At 43.6% G+C, this 14203-nt stretch overlaps 1 protein-coding gene across 2 annotated transcripts; it reads left to right on the top strand.

Moving 5' to 3' along the window:
• The first annotated feature begins 1974 nt into the window (after positions 1 to 1974).
• LOC136555437 (UDP-glucuronosyltransferase 2A2-like) lies at positions 1975 to 13347 on the top strand. Of its 2 annotated transcripts, none has more exons than XM_066548102.1 (6): positions 1975 to 2710; positions 9033 to 9181; positions 10406 to 10537; positions 10945 to 11032; positions 11650 to 11869; positions 13071 to 13347. In XM_066548102.1, the coding sequence occupies exons 1-6, from the start codon at positions 1975 to 1977 to the stop codon at positions 13345 to 13347; spliced, it is 1602 nt and encodes a 533-aa protein (XP_066404199.1). The 2 variants fall into 2 exon arrangements, with proteins under 2 accessions (XP_066404199.1, XP_066404200.1); XM_066548103.1 differs by lacking the exon at positions 1975 to 2710 and adding an exon at positions 6824 to 7547.
• The last annotated feature ends 856 nt before the right edge of the window (positions 13348 to 14203 follow it).

Raw genomic sequence — 14203 nt, 5'->3', positions numbered from 1 at the left:
CTTCTGTTAGTAATGTTAGATGGGTGAAATACAGACACTTAACACCATCTAATTTCTTCTGCTCCACTTCTCTCTCATGTGCTAGATTTTGTAGTTTAATCCTCTCAAAATGCTTATCTTCTCTGATCTGAGTAATCTGAGTATCATCTTTAGAACTGGCCATGGAAACAAGACAATTTAAACTCTTTGGTTCCCCTAGCAATTGCTCTTGTTTGCTGTGGAGGAATTTGATACTAAGGGGTTGGAAACAAAAAACAAGTTCCCATCTAAGGTTTTTTTCCAGGCAAGTGGTCACAGCACCAAGCCTGAGGGAGTTCAAGAAGCATTTGGACAATGCTCTCAGGCATGGTGTGATTCTTGGGGCTGTCCTCTGCTGGGGCAGGAGTTGGACTTCAATGATCCTTGTGAGTCCCTTCCAGCTCAGGATGGATTCTATGGCTCTATGATCTGCTCTAGCCCATATGAACATGGCCTTTCAGTAGTTGCTGGGAAAATTAGAAGTTTCTTATAGGACTTCATATAATAAGCTATATTAGCCTGAAAAAAATCTTACTCTGGATACACAGGTCTGCGGAGAGACTGTAGTGAAATTCCTGGCTGTAAGGCCAAATTATGGTTGAAACATGCTGGCATAATAGTCCTGGATTCTGAGGGTAACAAACAATTTTGTTTGTTACATAGTAACAAACCTGGGACCATAAAGGGAGTAAAAAAGTATTTTTAGCAGTCAGACACCATATTTCTTATCTCTTGCATACAAAATCTTCCCAGGAACTTGGCTCTGTAACAACATTATAGTATATCCTGGCAAGGGAAATACCATTTCAACCATTAAATTCCCAGGGCATAACAAAGCAATGAACAAGTACAGAATCCATGCCTTGTTGCCATCATCCCGTATTTTATTACTTCCTCCTTTTGAAAAGTCCAGTTCAGAGGGTAATTTACTTAAGCTCCTTCTGCCGGATAACCAATCCTGCTGAAGCAGCCCAGGCACAGAGGAGGAGAGCAGCAAGGAAAAGCAGCAAACAGGTGTAGCATATTGCACCTTGCAACTCAGAGCACAATGCTTATGTACCTTGGAAGATTCTGCTAGGTAAGAGTTTTTTGCTGCATGGCATTTGTTCCCCAAATTGTGTTGATCGAGTGTGTCATTGTATGTGTGGGTTTTAGTTGCCATTTTGGCTCCAGGTGGTTAAAGAACTGCTTCCAGGCATGGTGTTTATATTCAAGGGACAACTTTCCAAGTGAGAGCCATCCCAGATGATGTAGGTTTTGCTCTTTAGCACCTTTAGGGCCCAGAAGAGGCCCAGACCCATGTTTAGATACCTGAACTGAGCCCACAACATGACCAGGTTGGTGGTGATGTGTCAGAGACAGTAGCAATGGACTCACTGTCCATTGTTATCTGGGAGCAGTTGGAAGCTACCAGTAACCTATTAGAACAAATTGTCTTGTTGTTATTTGCATTATCATCAACCAAAGGAAGGATTTGTTGACTTCTCCCAGCATAAGAAATATCAGCACTTTTATGCAGAAATATCAGCATCTCGCTGTGAAAAAGGATGACACATCCAGATCAGCCCTGTGGCCTCTTATTCCTTGGCCTGCCTCTGGCATTGCTAGTTCATGGAAAAAATGCAAGGGATTTGTTTGAGTCTCAGGGCTGGCATCCAGGGGACTGGCTCCTTTGACAGCAGGGAGGATTGCTGTCATCCTCCTAACAGGAGAATAGAACTCCCTTTAGTGGGAAGCTAACAGGGTAGAAGGCAGAAAAGGAAAAATGAATCACCAAACTTTTTTTTTTTTTTTCAGAGCTCAAACAAAACACAGGTTATAAAGGCACTACCTGTGCAACAGCAAAGTCTCTCTTCTGCTAAGAGTGCTACTAAGGAGCCATCAGACACAACTTAGAGGCGCAGAATTCCCAACTGGAAGGGAAAATTCCCGGACTATCTAGCCCCTGACTCTGCCATGGCCATGAAAACAACTGGCTCAAAGAAATACCTCCAGCTGCTCCTTTTTCAGGTTGCTCTTCTAGGGCCTGTCTTCTGTGGGAAGGTACTGGTTTGGCCAACAGAAGGCAGCCACTGGCTGAACATGAATGTAATGGTACAGGAGCTCATCCGCCGTGGGCACAGCTTTACCATCCTGGTAGCCAACGCTAGCCTCTTCATTGAACCCAGGCCTAAGACCACGGAGAAGTTTGAGATCTATAATGTGCCCTATGGGAAAGATTTACCTGAGACCCTGCTTAATGATATAGTGGACCTATGGCTCAACCACAGGCCAACCATCTTGACCTTCTGGCGGTTTTACAAGGAGCTGGGAAGACTGTCCATAGACTGGCAGGAGATGAACAAGATGATGTGCGACGCAGTGCTGAACAACCAAGAGCTGATGGATCGTCTGCAGGGCTCTGGCTTTGACCTGCTGCTGTCAGATGCCGTGACTCCCTGTGGGGAGCTCCTGGCTCTCAAGCTGGGCATTCCCTTTGTCTACTCGCTACGTTTCTCCCCAGCCTTCACTCTGGAAAGGCACTGTGGCAAGATCCCAGCCCCACCATCCTACACACCTGCAGCCCTCTCTGAGCTCACTGACCGCATGTCTTTTGGGGAGAGAGTAAAAAACTTTGTTTCTTACCACCTGCAAGACTATGTTTTCCGGAGCTACTGGGGACATTGGGATACCTACTACAGCAAGGTCTTAGGTAAGCCTTCTGATGCTTCACTTCTTGTTATACAGTCTGTCCTTATGATCTGCAGAGCTAGGAACCCACCAGGGTCACAAAGTCAAGAGAAAGATCAGCAAGAGTTTGTCTATTGTCTCTAAAAAGGAGCTGAGCCACAAGCAGTCAGGGTGCTGTGCTGCTATGCCATTGCATAGAGAGAGGATCAGGGTCATTCCAATTGATGGATTTGACTTTTGTCATAATTGTAGCATGGAGTTTGATATGACTTCCACACCATACAGGGCTCTCAGCAAGGGTGACTGCTTGCACAGAAAGCAGCCAAGAACAGAGCCCTTTTCCTCATCCAGAGGACCATAACAAGGAGGGGAGAGCTGGTGAATTACAAGCCGGCCTTGTCAGCCTCAGTAGCAATATTTAAGTGCATTGTGGCTTTGTAATAGAGACCTCACTTATGTCACTGGTCATATAAAACCAATTCTCTCTGCACAAAACAAGTTTTGTTTAGCACATACCCTCCTACCCACAAAGCAAACTGAAAACAACAAACCTTTCTCTGCAGGCTTTTCTTCTGGACTGTATTGAGTGATCAGGTAGAAAAACATGTTTATTATTAATCACATGTCATTTCTATTACCTTCCCATTGAGCTCTTTAAAAAGACTCCTTGCAAATCTCTCAGTGTTCAATTGCCTGCAAATACCTGCATGATGCAAGACTCCACAAGTACACCAAGCTGGTGTCATGGATACAGTACATGGGGTATCTCAGTCTGGCTCTTCACAGTCCAGCTGTGACCTTCCATGACCCACATTTTTGTCCCAGAAAGGGTGTCTAGGCAGCATGGAAACCATACCAAAAGCCTTGGACGACAACACTAGGAAACCATTGTGTAACAGCACTGGGCAGAAACCCTGTAATAATGATTCTTTTGCACACAAAAGAGAACTTACAGTATTTCTTAACTGCACATCAGGAGGGACCACATAAATTAAACTGATGGATTTTCTGGTTCAATTTATAGTGCATAATTGGCTCTTAGTAGCAGGCAGGAAGCCTGTACTATCCCCTCCTGGTCTCCCACAGTGCTCTGTAGGAGGCAAGTTCACACGAGGACAGTCTTACTCTGATATTGGAGTAATTTGCTGTGTTGTTTCATGCATTTGAGATGCAACTCTTGGGCTGCAGCCCTGGATCAACAACTTAAGTGTGTTCTAAAGGAATGCTTAGTGGCTTTATAAAAGCAAAAAGTTGCCCATACAGTCAGTGAACATCTTTGCTACCTACCCAGCTGTGTTTCAAAGAGCCAAAAGAATGAAAAAGTTACCTCTTCTACCAAACAAGTAACACAGAACCTGTAGTTAGATGGGCAGGAGGGACAGAATTACCAACAGGATACAATCCTTGCTGGACTGAGCCCCCCAGGGCTGACGGCTCTCTCTGCTGCTCCAGAGGAATCACATCTTCCAGCTTCAGCGAGCTGCTTACCACCAGAGGGTGTCAGCTGGTGCCAGTCACCTTTTTTGTGCCCTAGGTAAACGTGATATTAAGCATGCCATTTTCCAGTACAGGATTTCACACCACCTACCTTTGGCTCCCTGCCCTCGGGATCAAGGCAGCGTCACCTCCCAGCCCAGTTCAGGAGTGCCACTGCTCCCGGTGAAGGAAGGCCACAGGGGCATTGCCACACAGGGCAGGCTATGGCAGGGAAGGAGGTGGCTGTGCTGGTGCTGCTGGCCGTGCTGGGCTGGGGGTCCGGGGGGAAGGTGTTGGTCTGGCCTGCTGACAACAGCCACTGGCTGAACATGGAGCACATACTACAGGAGCTCGTGGCCCGGGGCCACAAGGTGACCGTGCTGCTGCCTTCGTGCTTCCTCATCGTCAATCCCACCAAGCCCTCGCCCTTCCAGTTTGAGGTGATTGAGGTGCCAATCACCAAAAAGGAGATGACTGACTTAATGGATAAAATGTTTTATTTTTTTTTTAATGAGGAGAAAGGGCTACCTATCTGGAAAAGTACTTACAAGATAGTTCAAATGATATTGCAGATGAAGAACATAACCAAAATAATTTGTGATGGAGTTGTGAAGAATGAGGCCCTGATGGAAAGACTGAGGGCATCTGCCTTCGACCTCCTTTTGGCAGACCCACTGTTTCCCAGTGGGGAGCTGGTTGCTGAGAAGCTGGGTATCCCCTTTGTGTATACGTTCCGATTCTCCATGGGCAACACGGTGGAGCGGCTCTGTGGAACACTCCCATCACCGCCTTCCTACGTACCAACCACCCTAACCAGTCTAACGGATAGGATGACCTTCTGGGAAAGGCTAAAAAACATCCTCGGCTATGCTCTGCATGATTTCATGTTTCATTACGTTCTCTGGGCAAACTGGGATCAATACTACAGTGAAGTTTTAGGTAAGGCTGCTCTCTTTCCAGAAATTACATCTGCTGTGCACACAAGAGTAAATTCCCAGAGATGAGAGGTTAAGGCACAAATCAGGAGCAAGACAGCCCCAAATTCACTCTCCTTCCTTCAAAATTCCTGCATCAAGTCAAGCAATCCAGGCAAGTACAAACATTGCCTGTTAATCCTGACATGTTACAGTGGTAGAGCTAAGTCTGTACAGGTACTTCCAGGATATGTAAAACAGTGCTAAAGCACTTGAAACAGGGCTCATTAGTCATATTCATAGATGAATCATGACATAAACTAAAACAGTAAAATACTATATACCCAACAAACACTAGTACTTTTTCTCCCATAGCACACTTCTTACTTGCTACCTTGTCTCAAAATTAGAGGCAATATCCTCCTCTGGACCTTTAAAAATATGGGAGATTAGATGAGCCCCAATTCACAGTGATAAAAGGCCATCTGCAGAGACATGGTTCTTTGCTCTTCTGAAAGTGTCTGAAAAACTATTATAGTTATATTTATTTGTAAGTGGTTTTTAATTTTTAAAAAAAATAATAGTTGTGTAATTGTTTTTCCATTTTTGCTCTAGGTGATGCTTAAAAGGAAACAGGCAAACATTTGCATTGCTAGTGGGGAGATAAAATGGGTATTTCAATATGAGACTTTAAAGTGTTTTTATTTATATTTCACTAGTAAGGTGTAATTCTGAGTTACAACTTAGCTGAGAGAGCTAAGTTGTTAAGGTATCCTACTCTTAAGAGTATCTAGCGGTGCCTTCGTGTTGCTTATCATATTATGATGACAGAGACTAGAAAATCTTGTGCTGGCTGAAGCACAGTTTGGTGTCTGTTGTGTAAGCCTCAGAGCTGTCTGGATCTTGTGGTGTCTTTTTTTATTGTGAACTGCAGGATTTAGCATTTAAGGCTCTATGTGCAATACCTGTTTGGTTAGCTTGCATGGGCTGCATGATGGACTTGTGCTGAAGAGTTTTGATAACATAGGGATGTTTTAATTACAGCTGAGCAGTGCTTACAGAGTGTCAAGGCTTTTTCTGCCTCTCAGCCCACCCCACCAGAGAGGGGGCTGGAGATACACAAGAAGTTGGGAGGGGACACAGCTGGGACAGCTGACCCCAACTCACCCAACGGATACCCCAGCCCATAATGCTTTTGTGCTCAGCAAAATAAAAGATATGGGGGAGAAATTTGTCAGGGCTGATGTTTCTCAGGGACTCACTGGGCATTGGCTGGTAGTGAGCAACTCTTCTTTTTGCTCTTTTTCCTTTTTCTTTTTTTTTTTAAGTTGTCTCATTCTCAATCCATGAGTTTTCTAACTTTTGCCCTTCCTTTTCTCCTCCTACTGTGGGAGATTCAGAGGCTCTGTGGTGCCTATCTGCCTATCAAGATTAAACCACAACACAGGGAAAAGGCTTCTAGTCTTCACATGCTGCAAAATGCACTTTGTGGTGAGCAGATAGGAGCTGCTGTTATTTTGAGATCAGCTGTGGCTCTGCAGAACACTCCAGAATGAGATTTACCGCTTGCCCAGCCCTCCCATGAATGTTGTTTTGTGTTATGACGTTTGCCAATCTTGTAACGTTTGCCAGTCTAGTCACCAAACAAATGCCACTTGTAATTGGTTGGCTCTAAAATATTTGCACAGTGAAGCCCTGAACTCTTTCCAGTTCAGTCAGACCAGAGTTGTACGTGGAATGCTGAAATGTTGGGGCCAAAGTTCCCCTGGCTGCTCTGGGCCTACACATGCTGCTGCAGCACTGTTTTTTGTGGGAGGGTGGTGGTCTGGCCCACCGATGCCAGCCACTGGATCAATGTGAAAGTGCTTCTGCAAGAGCTCGTTCTCCGGGGTCATGAAGTGACTGTGCTGGTGCCCTCAAGCAATCTGCTCATCAACTACCAGGACACCTCCTCCCCTTTCACTTTTGAGGTCCTGCAAGTCCCCTTTAGCCAGGAGACCCTGGATGCCTTAATGGAAGACTTTCTCAATTTCTGGATGAATGAAGCCTTTAATCTCTTCCCCTGGGAGATCATGTGGATGATGAAAGAGCAATTGGAGGCCTTTACCAATATGTCAAAGCAGACCTGTGACACCTTGGTGATGAACTCTCACCTGTTGGCAAAGCTGCAGCAGGCCAAGTTTGATGTTCTGATCGCTGACCCCCTGTCTGTAGGTGGGGAGCTTGTAGCAGAAATGCTAGAGATCCCTTTTGTCTACAGCTTCCGCTTCTCAGAGGGGAATGTGATAGAGCGGCTGTGCGGTGGGCTCCCATCCCCACCTTCCTATGTGCCTGCCAGCACAATGGGGCTGACACACCACATGTCCTTTGTGGAAAGACTACAGAACTTCCTCTTTTACATTTTCACGGATTTATTTTTCATTAAGTTTTGGAGAGATGAATGGGATGGGTACTACAGTAATGTCTTAGGTAAGGCAGCTGTTGAGCGGTTTCTTTTCTTGCATAGGTTGTGCCTTTTGAATGTTTTGGGACCGTCATGCTGTTGTCTCAAAATACTCTTTCTCAAAGGCCAGCAGAGGTGGCAATCCTGAAGTATCTTGCAATTCTGCATAGTGCAGGATGCTGAGTGTGAGCTCAGATTCTCAACAATAAATGCTGTCACCTTTCCCTTTAATCCACCATTCAGAGTTTGAAACAGTCTCCTTAAACTACATACATACCTGAAAATTTTACTCCAACATAGTACAACTCAGGCATGATTCAACATTTAACAAAGAGTTCATTTTAGTTCAATGGACTTTGAATCTTTTCCAGGGTATCTAAGTTTAGGTTGATAACGAGTGAACAGCAAACACAAGGGCATTTCTTCTGTTTCTGTCCAATCTTTTCCTGCATTTGCAAAGAACGCCTTTGTGCTCTGAAATCTAGTCCCTCTTCACCAGATTTAATTTTTTAATCCAACATAAAGATTTAATTACACCTTTATATCACTCTACTTGTAATGCAAACTTAATTTTCACTTCAGCAACTTCATAACTGACTCATTGCTCTCTAATTTAAATATAAATAAAAAATTACTGGTGTAGATTATTATACTGATCAATTAGTGTAAGAAGATGCCCTATGGGATAATTTTTATCTTGTTGCTTATTTAGGTTGATTCCTGCTTGCATTAGGCTGGCTTTGGGAAACTATTAATCAATACTTCTAACACTTTTACGCCCCAGTTTCACATTGTGGAGAAAATACTGCAAAGAAAACTTGCAACATCTATCTAAGAATATATATTTTTCCAAATGGTAAACTATTAAACATCAGATTACCAGTAGATTTTTTTTTTCAGATGGATTTCTAGAAATATTGGATATTGCATAAAATGACATTAAAAGTATCTATGAAGTTGGCCAATTTTTCCCAACATGTGTCAGAAGCAGCTGATCCAATCCTCAAGAATACTAGAGATGTCTGTACCCGTGTTTTATTTGTTATCTGAGCAGCCGCTAAATGACTCACCATTTGAAAAATGCTACAGAACTTTGTTTAAAAACTTTCCTCCTCCCTGACAGGTGATCATCACTCTGTGATTCATTCATTTTTTATTTGGAACTAAATTTTCTGTGATTGTTCTCTTTCCCGAGTGTGTTCTGTTTTTACTACAAGCACTTCAAGAATTGCACTTCTATATCAGATACTAAAAGCTTCTTGCTAGTATTTCTCTGAAATAATCATGAAGGTTCAAAATCCTTTTAAGGATTGTACCTTGTGGCCACCTGCTGAGCACAGGACAGGGCAAGGAATAGATCCAGATTTGTTGATGTTTTCATTTTATGCATGGTTTGATAAACTATGCTGATTGGGAGTGCCAAAAGACAAAGGTAAGGCTCCTGTTTCACAATCCAGAGCAAACAAGGTCACTCCCGTGCATGTTGTAAACCTCTTGTACCTTGTCCACAGGAAGGCCCACAACCCTGTGTGAGACGATGGGGAAAGCAGAGATTTGGTTAATCAGAACATACTGGGATTTTGAATTTCCACGTCCTTTCCTGCCAAACTTTGAGTTTGTTGGAGGACTTCATTGCCAGCCTGCAAAACCATTACCAAAGGTATCCCAACTTCGTTTTTCTGTTAGCTGGTTTGTTACAATGACTGTTTCTCTCCCTGACAACCACACAAGCCCTGTCCTGGAAAAGCTCATTGTTATTTAGCATCTGTCCATCCTTGTCCAAACTGAGGGCTGGTTTACAGCCTGCTGTCTTAAAAGAGGATAGCTGATGTCAGGACGGGGTAATAGAGTGTCTGTTTTAGGAGAAAATAGGTGCTACTTCAGGGTACTTAAATGTAATATTTAATTCTAAGACACAGACTTGCAGCCCATGATAACATTGAAATACCTGATGCCAGAAGGCACTGTGACAAGACAAATTCTTTAGGTAAAACGGGATCAAAACCTGCAGAAATAGATGAGTGATAAACACTTTTTCTTTTTGTACCTTAGTTTAAGACAGCTTAAGGGAGTAATGCACTGAGTATCTCCAGCTTATGCTCTCTGTGAATTGAAGTATTCAGGTGGAATTTGAAACTCCCAAATACTGAAGATGACAACATGACAAGCTCTGGTGTAGATTATCTTTTCTGTAGGAGCCTTGGAAGATAAAGGCCAACTTCAGGGCAAGTTTTCTACTAAAAGAAACCTTCTAACTCTCTTCCCACTCCCCTGCAGCCTGGGTTGAGCTTGAGGAAAATGGATAACCATTCTCTTTTGCATGTTACTGCTCCAGTTCACATGATACTAACTAATAAAAGGAACAGGAAAATCTATTGGTCTGATTTGTAGATGATGTTTTGAGCAATGTGGTACATTGTAAGAAATGAGAACTGTCTGACTAGCAAAGTGACAGCACCAACTTGGTGTATCTGTGATCAGGATGCTGAAACACCCTCTCAGGTTTCAGCAGAGTTATGTAATACAAAGTACTTGTTCCAGTAAAATCCAGAACCATGATCGTGCTAAGGAGAGTGTCACAGAGTATGTATGGCCTGCTCATGATAATGCCAGGATTCATTCCTGCTGCTTGAAATGAACCCCAAAACTTGCTTTCAAAAAGACAAAGCATCTGTCACCTGTCTCAACTTGTCCTGCTCCTCGTTTGGGAGAAACTGACTGTTTTCCACAGGGCCAGGTCTGTCTTTGTCAAGCCCTTCTGTCAGGAGGTGTTCGCACCACCATCATTTCCTTAATAAGCTGAAAAGGTTATGCTCTCTATTCACAGAAATCTGTGAAATCTGCATTGTGTAATTACCCCCAGTATGTTTTCTGCCTCTCCTAGGAAATGGAAGAATTTGTTCAGAGCTCAGGGGAACATGGCGTCATCGTATTCACTCTTGGGTCAATGGTCCACAGCCTAAGTGATGAAAAAAGTAATGTGATTGCCAAAGCCCTCAGCCAGCTTCCACAGAAGGTGAATTTCTTTTCAAGCCTCAAACAAGCTGCCTTGTTTTTTTCACTCCCTTTTATGTTTGGAGTGACCTGTTCTTTACCTGGAATCCCTGCTGGATGTGATACAGCCAGGAAGCTGGGTTCTCTCAGAGAGACACACAGCTGAGTTATTTCATGGGGAGTCCTGCTGTTTCACCTCCTCTGACCCAAATGACATGGAGGTGCATCTACAGGCCAAAATACAAAAATCACTCCATGCATTTTTTATAATTAGCACATAATAACCAGTCAAAGAGTTCAACTGCAGCCAAAGCTATCTAAATTATTGGAAAAGGTATATGGGTTTGAGATAAAGCTCTAAATTACATGTGATAATACAGAAAGGCACATCACATGCACTGTGTTTATCTTATTCTTCCATTGTTCAAGGTCCTCTGGAGGTACAAAGGGAAAAAACCAGAAACTCTGGGCTCCAACACCAGGATTTTTGACTGGATACCACAAAATGACCTGCTTGGTAAGACTGTTTCTATGTGGGATGGATTGCACACTTGGAAAAACTGTTTACTTTTTTTCTTTCCACTAGAATGGTTAAATCTAGCCAGAACCATGTAATGCTTGTGGATATACTTAGTTTCACAGCTTAAGCTGCAGAGCTTTGCTCTTGGGAGCCTTTGTTTCCTAAAAGGCTCTGACTTAGAGAGCTTGGTGGCAGTTGTCTGAAGGGCTCTTAAGCACCTGTAGGCAGGAGTAAAGACCAAAGTAGAGATGTACTCTGGAGTTGGATTTGGCCTCTGCAGTTCATCTCCAGGACTCATTCTTCAAAATGCTTGACCTAAGCAAGGCTGAAGCACGGGTCTGTTCTCACTCTGATACCGTGTGAAAACTACAACTGCACAATAGCTAAGGGCTGAAGTAACTGTGGGGTAGTCTGGAGGGACGTGCTGATTCACATGTTGTGTTAAAATAATTATGACTGTGTGAAAGCTAAGAATGCAAGCTCTGCTGCTGATCCAGAGGTCAGGGCTGTTCCCTTCTCTAGCAGTGCATTGTCCCCTCTATGCTGTGTTCACCTCCCAGTGAATGCAGCCTGCCACAGCTGCTGTAACACACCCCTCTCCTTCTTTGTTCCAGGCCATCCTTTGACAAAGGCCTTTATTACACATGGTGGGACCAATGGGCTCTATGAAGCCATCTACCACGGGATCCCAATGGTTGGGATTCCCATGTTTGCTGACCAGCATGACAACCTTGCTCACATGGTAGCAAAAGGAGCTGCAGTTCAGGTGGACTTCAACACAATGAAGACACAGGATCTGGTTGATGCCCTGAAGACAGTAATTTACAATTCCACGTGAGTTTTGCTCTTGTCTTACAGTACTCTTTCCCTAAGTAGATGTTATTAAAACCCTGGGCTGCTCATGTGAAAAATTCTGCTGGCTCTTCTGGGAATGGAAAATGAAGAGTAGCTGAAGTTTGGATTTCAGATGAAGGCCATCTTTCCTGTCTGCGAATCAGCATTTCTCAAAAAGGAGAGATCAGTAATTTGCTTTTCCTTATACCGCATTTTATGAGTGCTTTGAGAAAAATAGGTCTTGGAAACTTCAGAGGAGCTTTTGAGAGTTCTCTACTAGTGTAAATCCTCTGGAGGACTTAATTCTAGTTTTATTAGATCTTAGCTGCCTGTAGTCATAACAGTTTTTTCTCCTACCCCTGACTTAGCAGTATTCTCAGGTTATTGTACCTATCAGTCAGGACTTAGAGGAGAAGGAAGCCCAGCAGCTGGAATCGCTTGCTAAGGATAAGACCACAGACAAAGGGATTGGAAAAATGCAGAAATCCTCAATCTTTAGCAGCAACTCCCATCCAGTGTGAAGGACAGGCGTTCCTTCAAGTAAGAACCTGCAAATTTCTGAATCAAATGGGCCAGCACTGATGGAAGTATCTACCATCTGAGGGAGTCAGCCACGGTGGAGGTGATCTGTAATAACCTGGATGGCAGCTGGTACATGAGCTTGACACCATAGGGTCTGGAATCCCCTTAGGTCAGTTGGGATCAGCTTTCCTTGCTGTGCCCCCTCCCAGCCTCCTCACTGGTGGGGTGGTGTGACAGACAGAAAAGGCCTTGACTCAGTATAAGCTCAGCAGTAAGGAAAACATCCCTATTGTATCAGCACTGCTTCCAGCACAAATCCAAAAAATAGCCCACACCAGCTACTGTGAAGAATGTTAACTCTATCCCAGCCTAAATCAGCACACTATTATACTGGAACAGAAATGCTTCAATGTTGTTTTTTTATTTTTAAGGAGTATCTGGAATAATTTTGAATAACTTTTTTTTTTTTGCAAAATACTGGCTTTCTCTACTACTATTCTTAACCCAGTTTTATGCATAGAGGAATAAACTGGACCAGCTTCAAATATTTATATAAGACTGATGAAAGTAAAAGCAGGGCTGTCTACCTTCCTCAAGAGGACTGCCAGGTGCTAAATGGTTTATTTCAGAAGTAAGTGAAAAATCTCTTTGGTTTCTGCTTTTGTTTTTTTTTCCCCAGCTATAAGGAAAATGCTCTAAAGTTATCCAAGATACAGCATGACCAGCCTGTTAAGCCTCTGGACAGAGCTGTCTTCTGGATTGAATTTGTCATGCGTCACAAAGGAGCAAAGCACTTGAGATCAGCTGCTCACCATCTCACCTGGTACCAGTACCACTCTCTGGATGTTCTGGCATTCTTGTTCACCTGTACAGCCACTATTGTCTTCATTCTTTTCAAGTGCTGCCTATGTTGCTGTAGAAGATGTGGCAGGATTGCAAAGAGGAAGACAGAATAGACACCTTGTTTCCATCAGCAGTTTTCTTCTCCTAGGCTGACTCAGCAAGGCATTTATGCACATCGGTTGGTGAACAAGTTTATTGGGATGTGCTTTAAGCTGGGCTTATCATGAATGCACCACAACAAAGCTGCTGTGGGGCAGAGCTGCTTGCTTAGCCAGCAAATTCCTTCTTGTTTAAATAAAACTAAATTATAGTTGCTTTATCCCTTGGGACCATGTTAGCTGATCACATATGGTCCTTGCCATGGTAAATTGTTGCTCTGTATTTTCAAATATCTCAAATATTTTAGTATATTTCATAAATTCAGCCTTGCCCTATGGGTCTGCAACTAGGCTCCTTATCCTAACTCTGTCCTCTCCTCTAGTGTTAGGCAGGCTTGATCACTGATTCACAACCAAAATGCCTCCTCTCTTGTCAGAAACTCTCCAGACTGGACAGTGAATCCAAGATCAGGGGCTCCTAAAAAGTGCCTATCTGAGGGGTCACCATCATGAAAACTGGAAGCTGCAAGTGGCAAATGCACTGACTACTTGGGGGCTGAGGGGAGATTAGAATCCTAAGACCACCATAAACATTACTTTCCTGGGAACCATTTCTCTTTCCCATTCAGTCAGGAATTCCTACTGCACAGGCCATCATTCTAACTGCAACATTGCAGGGGTGTGAAAAACCACCTCTGTCAGGAACTTGCCCATCTTAACTCCCAAAGGCCTCTGAGCCATGCTAATGGATAAATGCAGGAAAACCTCCAGAGAGGGAACTTGCAAAGAAGTAACATTCCATGTGGAAACAGTGCAATAGCCAACTTGCCTTGCCTGAAGAGCTGGAGAGAAAATAGCGCTGCACTTGGGC

Source organism: Molothrus aeneus, chromosome 4 (assembly GCF_037042795.1).
Source record: "Molothrus aeneus isolate 106 chromosome 4, BPBGC_Maene_1.0, whole genome shotgun sequence".
Lineage (NCBI taxonomy): Eukaryota > Metazoa > Chordata > Aves > Passeriformes > Icteridae > Molothrus > Molothrus aeneus.
This window is presented reverse-complemented; position numbering and strand designations above follow the sequence as displayed.